Source organism: Musca autumnalis, unplaced genomic scaffold (assembly GCF_047663935.1).
Source record: "Musca autumnalis isolate F117 unplaced genomic scaffold, ASM4766393v1 scaffold_1, whole genome shotgun sequence".
In the NCBI taxonomy this organism is placed as follows: Eukaryota; Metazoa; Arthropoda; class Insecta; order Diptera; family Muscidae; genus Musca; species Musca autumnalis.
Genome location: NW_027411644.1, coordinates 216,276,268 through 216,283,361, shown reverse-complemented (window position 1 = coordinate 216,283,361; position 7,094 = coordinate 216,276,268). Strand labels below are relative to the sequence as shown.

General features: G+C 32.1%; 1 protein-coding gene across 1 annotated transcript in view; it reads right to left on the bottom strand.

The window, feature by feature from the left end:
* The window catches only part of srl (PGC-1 family member spargel), a 31,542-nt gene continuing 24,448 nt past the window's right edge, over positions 1 to 7,094 (bottom strand). The window contains exons 6-9 of the mRNA XM_073960152.1: positions 5,954 to 6,099; positions 5,626 to 5,886; positions 5,371 to 5,511; positions 1 to 73 (exon numbers count right to left, since the gene is read on the bottom strand). Coding sequence (XP_073816253.1) covers positions 27 to 73; positions 5,371 to 5,511; positions 5,626 to 5,886; positions 5,954 to 6,099 — 595 coding nt within the window. The 3' untranslated portion in view covers positions 1 to 26. The remainder of the gene's footprint in view (positions 74 to 5,370; positions 5,512 to 5,625; positions 5,887 to 5,953; positions 6,100 to 7,094) is intronic.

Below are 7,094 nucleotides of genomic sequence, written 5' to 3'. Positions count from 1 at the left end.
TTTATTTGAAATTATACGCACATTTTTTATTTTCTTTTTCCTTTTTGTTGTTGCATACAAATTACACGTTTTCCTGTTGCTGTAAAGTTATATCAATAAAAAAAACAAGAGAGAGAGAACATAATAAAATTATAACATGTTTTTTTCGGTTTTGTTTTATAACACTTTAACACATTTTTGTTGGTTAGGGGATTGATTCAATACAAAAAGATAATATAACTCAAAATTATTTATGAAAAACTATGGACTTTTTTCTTGCGGTTTTCATACAAAAGGGATTTTTTTTGACAAAGCGAGAGAGAGAGAGAGTGGGGGGTAGAAAAATAATAACTTATGCATTTTAAATCTAACAATTGTGTTTTTGTTTTTAATCAAAATTAAAAAAATATGTTTTTAACTAAATTCTGTTTGTCTTGTTGTTGTTTCTTTTTTAAAGGCTAAACAGGCATACAATTTATATAAAAAATATGTTTAAAAAAATCATTACATTACAAACTAATATCAAGGTTTTATTATCAACAGTTAATTCATGTTAGTGTCCCTGGGCGATGACGAGACGAGTCGATGCAAACGCTCGCTGGCGCACCCAAAGACATAACAAAATTCAAGTTTGAAAAGAATAAAAATTATATGAAATTTGAATAATGTGTGGAGGGGATGTTTGTTGCTTTTTTGCATCGCATTTAGAGTTGGCGGTGGGTGGTAATAACAAAAAATTATTCTTGTCTAAAAATTATTTTGTTTTACCACATAAAGCATATAATTTTGTTGTTTTCTATTAGCAATAGCAGTTGTAACGGTTTGGTGTTTTACCACACATTTCTTTTTAATACAAGTTTGATGTTTTTTTTTTCTTTTGTATAATTAACAAATTCAAAAACACAAACCGACAACTATTTGCTTTGGGAGATGGGGTTGGTTTTTTTTTAATGTTTAAAAACTAAAATAATAAATTATAAAAAAATGTTACTATTGAGGAGTAGGAAGTAGTTTTCTATAATCTTCTTATCTATTAAAGGGGTTGAGCTATTGAGGTGTTTTGGGGGAGGAGGTGTTTTTTGCGGTTTTTGGGCTACTTTATGTTTTTAATATTTATGTTATCTTTTAAGTTTTATTGGGGAAGGAGAACCTAAGTTTAATGACTTCTTTGTTTTTTATTGTTTATTTTTATATCACATTTCATTTAATGCCAAGCAAATTTAAGCAATTTCAATATTTCGCTAAATAGAAATCAAAGAATTTTGTTTGAAAGGTAATTTAAAAATATTGTAGCTAAAAGCTGGTACAGTTCAATTTTAAATGTTCGGCGGTATAGGATTTTTCACTTTCACTAATTCGTCCTATTAGGAACAAACAGGGAGGTTAAAAAACGGATTTCATGTTTGATTTTTTTTAATTCTTTTTTATTTTTATTTTTTTTTTTTGAATAATGGCCACGATTCGTTACCTAATTCATTCGAATTTACTACCAAACTTTTGTATTTGTTAACTGTTTGGTAATGATTCGAACCAATGAGGGTTAGTTTTGTCTCTCTGCCGTATAAACATAAATGAGTGAGAAAACGCACATTTGACTGACCTTTGTAAAGCAACTGACGATACTACTACACAGTGTGTAATTTTTTGAGTCATATATATTCTGACACCGCAGCGCGATAGAAAACCAAAAATAAGAAGATACGTGTCCCTGCGTTTTTCCCTATCACTTCAACTTTCGCGGTTATGGGCCACAAAAGACCTGAGGCATTGATGTCAAAAGGGATCATTTTGTCAGGCACATATCTTCTAAACCGCTAAGAATTTGGGTTTACTCGTAGAGGAAAAGTTGTAGCTCTCGTCTTAAAGAATAATAATTGTCAACACATAAAATCCATTCAACCTCACCTTCAAAGTCAAAATCGTCAAAGTAAAATTTGCCTTTTAATTTTTTCTCGGATTTTAGTCTACCGATATCAAACCGATCAAAATTGAAGCAAACAACCAAATAGAAAAATGTACCTTAGATCTTAGTAAACAACTTTCTAGAACATACGAACTCTGTAGAAACGGTTCTTAATGGTCAAAATAGCCAATCAAATGCGATTTTTAACCCCTTTTCTCGGTCCCTGCTCCATAGATACCAATCCGTTCAAAATTCAAGAAAACAATGGACCACAATAATTTGGCATAGATATCAGCAAACGACTTTGTGGAAAATACGAAATGTCTATGACCGGTTCTGAAATGTGAAAATAGCCAAAAACTTTTGAAAATATTCGATTTTTATACTTTTTTCTCCGATTCCGGTCCACAGATACCGAACCGCCCAAAAATTAAGGACACCGTCAACTACAAAAATGTACCTAAGATTTCAATAAACAACTTTCTAAAATGTAAAAAGATTCTAGGAATGTTTCTTGTTTAATAAGATCTAAGGTACATTTTTCTAGTTGGTTGTTTGCTTCAATTTTGATCGGTTTGATATCTGTAGACTAAAATCCGAGAAAAAAATTAAAAGGGAAATTTGACCTTGAGGATTTTCTTGTTTAATAAGATCTAAGGTACATTTTTCTAGTCGGTTGTTTGCTTAAATTTTGATCGGTTTGATATCGGTAGACTAAAATCTGAGAAAAAAATTAAAGGAAATTTGACTTTGACGATTTTGACCTTGAAGGTGAGGTTGAATGGATTTTATGTGTTAGCGATTACTATTCTTTAGGACGAGAACTACAACTTTGCTCCCACTAGTAAACCAAAATTCTTATCGGTTTAGAAGATATGTGCCTGACAAAATGATCCCTTTTGACATCAATGCCTCAGGTCTTTGGGGGCCATAACCGCGAAAGTTGAAGTGATAGGAAAAAACGCGGAGACACGTGTCTTCTTATTTTTGGTCTTCTATCCCGTTACGGTGTCAGAATATGGTTAATAATTTTCGTGTCGCACAGTGCTATTAGCACCGGACATAAGAGTGGTTAATCGAAACGTCAGTTGTTTTGTTGTCATGAAAGAAATCTCATGAAATTAGGCGTTCTTAAATCGAGTTCCATACTAGAGTAATTTTATGAAATTACAGTAGCGGGGAACTCGATCTAAGAACGCCTATTTTCATGAGATTTGTTTCATGACAACAAAGCAACTGACGTTACCGAAGGCAGTCAGTGTATGTTTTATGCATGTATTTCGAAACACAAATATGTGCGCATGAAACACACCCAAACTTTAATTTTCGAAATTTTATTTCCTTTGCTTTTGCTTCAAAACAAAAACTAATTTAAAAAACACAATCAAATTTGGTATTGTTTCTTACTCATTCATTTTCTTCTCGACATACATAAACAGTAGGGTGGGGCGATTTGAACACCACCACGGGCGCCTGGATTTTCTGATTATTGGGAGTGTACTGAGCAAAAAAGTCCACTAGACCATATGTCTACGGTGAAAATCGAGCCCCCGGATTTTTACTTGAAGTTTCTTTTCAATGTTTTTTTTGGATATTTTGGCATGTATGTAACAGCCAAACCACTGAGATTTTCGATCCAACACAAAGACAAAAATTGTAGCCAAGACAATAATTAAGAACTCTCTAGTACATCGCAAAAGCATTGGAACGCTCCTTCAGGTAGTTATGGCCCCGAAAAAGTGCACATTTTTCGGAAAATATCGATAAATTACACTGTGCTACAAAATTTGACTCAAAGTCAGTGGGTGGAAATTTCCTTTTGGAGATAAAAGTCCTTGGTGAGTGTACTAAGAATGCAAAAGGAAATTTTCAGGATAGGTCAAGTTTCTGAGATATGGTTTGGCCAAAAAAACCTTGAAAAAAATTTCCATTCAAAATCCGGGGGCTCGATTTTCACCGTAGACATATGGTCTAGTGAACTTTTTTGCTCAGTACAATCCCAAGAATCAGAAACTCCAGGCGCCCACTATCACTTTTTTTCCTTCCACACAAATCGCCCCGGCCTAATAAACAGGCCTTTATAAATTTGCGTATTCACTTTAGTTGGTGTAAATTTTATAGATTCCCGAAAAGATGTTAAATTTTTAACAATTTTTCATTTTATGAGCCTGGTGTCAAAGGGGAAAATATTCAGCATCAAATTGTACTATGGGTCATCGAACAGATAAAACCTTTATATAAAGATATCAATAAGAGGTGGTCTATATCAAATTTGTATGTATCAAAAAAAAAAAAAAAATATTTTATGGTAATTTTATAGCCTCCCGAATTGAGTCCGGATTTCGTATAACACTTAAATTTTTGGGTATGACGTTTAAGGGTAAAATATAATTCATCAAATTTTAACATAGGTCACCGAAAAAATGAAAGCAGTAGATGAGATGGATATCAATATAAATGGGGACATAAATTTTACCCAATCAAAAATAATGACATTAAAGTGGAGCACATTTTTCATCAAATTTTAACATGGGGCATCAATGAAATGAAAGCTGTTGATATAATGCATATCAATTATAATAGCTATAACAAATTTGTAACTATTATCATTATAATATAATTCAAAACGTCTCGTATTGATTTAAAAATGTCCAACAATACTTAATTTTATATTGGTAAAAGCGGAAATATTCTAAATCAAATTGCAGCATTGGTCACAGTACAATGGAAATATGTGGATGCAATAAATTTCACTAAAAATATCAACAATAAAAACTGTATATAAATATTTTTTCTATGACAATGAATTCATTGGCAAAACGCATCTTGTTAAAAATCTATTCTACAAACGAGTAACTTTCTAAATTCAGCTAAAAATTTAGGAATATAATCAACAATTTGAAAGTCCCCTCGATATTGAATTTAATCACTTTCATGTAATTCCTTAAAAAAATTCTTTGATTTCCATTTGGCAAAAAAAATATTGTCGAAATTTTGAAAAACAAACCAAGAAAATCGACGACCCTCAAGGAAGTTAGAAAAATTAACTATACATTTTTTGGGTTTTATAAATATACAATCTTATGTTAAATATTTTATATATAATAAAAAAACAAAACAAATCTATAACAATTGTTTAACTTGGTTATCGTCACCATCATCATTATCATCAAACTCATGACTTTCTAGCTATCTAACATCCAAGAGGGTTTTTCTTGAATTTTTTTTTTTTCACAATTTCTCCTACGATTGCTTAGCTCTGCTTGACAAAACTTAATTATTAAGTTAAAAAAATAAACTTAAAAGCAACAAAAAGAAACATAAAAACATATTTATGATACTATATGCTCTGTTCCAGCACATGCAAGAAACTACTATTTTTTACTACGACAACATTTGTTCCTTTATGTTATCGGAAAAAAATAGTAAAAATTAGTAGATTCTTGCAGTTCTAGAACAGACCAATTATTGTAAAGGGTGTGTTATGCCTTTTCGTTTTTTTTTTTTTTGGTGGAGTAGTTTAAATTCTATTGTATAGAAATTTTGGAAAATATCATTCTTTTTTTGGCTGTAGACAAAATTTGTAATAATCTTTAGGCCTAAACGGTCAATGGAGGAGCATTTGAAAACTTTTAAAAAAGAAGAATCAGAAGAAATATAAGAAATAGTCTTGTTGTTATCAGTTGAACAAGTTAAACTCTGGCTACTACTGGGTACGACGAAATATAGCCGTCAAATTTTACCATTAGACATTGAATTGGTGGTTGATGTGACATCACTAGATGATGCTGCTGTTGTTGCTGACGAAGTTGATGATGATGTCGTTGATGTTGCACCTGTTGTTGTTGTTGCTGCTGTTGTTGTATTACTACTATTTGTATTCTTATTAGCACTCAATTTAGCTTTCATTTTCATAAGTAAAGCCTCAAAGGAATCTTCTTCTTTGGGTTGCTGTTGTTGTTGTGGAAAAACATACGATTGATAGGTATTAATGCCGGCATTATCTGTAAATGAATGAATTTGTAATTTTATTAAACGCTGTTGTCTTACTGTCTTAATTAGTTTTCTTACCCAAATCAGCATAGGATGCCCTACAAAATGCTCTTCTGCCACCAAAACTAACATCATACATATTTATTTGAGGATCACGTGTACTATTGTCTATGGCATTGAATGCATCCTGTGATCTTTCAAATGTTACAAATCCATATTTCATACTAAAAAGAGAACGAAAATTAATACAAATTAATAAAAATGTACAAGCAATTCAATTCAGTTTTGATCTTATGTGGGAAAAAGTGGGAGCAATGCTTCGTTTTTCTAACTAAAGTGTTCAAAAAACCCCGGTTTATAGGATATTCAAGTATAATACAAAATGCATTTGCTTTATATAGGGGTTCTTCTTTTAAAGCTTACATATTGAATTTAATGCGGCTATAAGGACTTATATTTACTAAAAAAATCAATAAAGACCGAAAACATGTGAGCGAATCTGCTGAAGAGTCAATAAACAACAATCGACACAGAGGAAGAGAAAATTCTTGATAAGTTTCATAGCTCTTTGGAATCAATGTTAAAGTTTCTGAAACAATTCGCGGTTATGGGCACCCAAAAAACCTGAGGCCTTGATGTCAAAACGGATCATTGTGTCAGGCACATATCTTCTAAACTGCTAAGAATTTGGGTTTACTCGTAGAAGAAAAGTTGTAGCTCTCGTCTTAAAGAACAATAATTGTGAACACATAAAATCCATTCAACCTCACCTTCCAGGTCAAAATCGTCAAGGTCAAATTTCCCTTTTAATTTTTTCTCGGATTTTAGTCTACAGATATCAAACCGATCAAAATTGAGGAAAACAACCAACTAGAAAAATGTACCTTAGATCTTAGTAAACGACTTTCTAGAACATACGAACTCTGAAGAACCGTTCCTAGAATCTTTTTATACCCTCAGTCTTTAGGCTAAGGAGGGTATATACACTTTGATACGATGAAAATGTGCCTCACCGAAATAATGGTTTTAGACCCCAAGTATGTTTGGACGAAATGTGTTTCAGACAATTTGGAGTCGATCTAGCCATGTCCGTCCGTCTGTATGTCTGTCTGTCCTGCTGGCTGGAGCGCACGATAACTCTCGAACGGATGAACCAAATCGGTTCAAATTTTGGCTTTCGTAATATTTTGCCCAAACTTAGTTTAAGTTCGAAGATGAG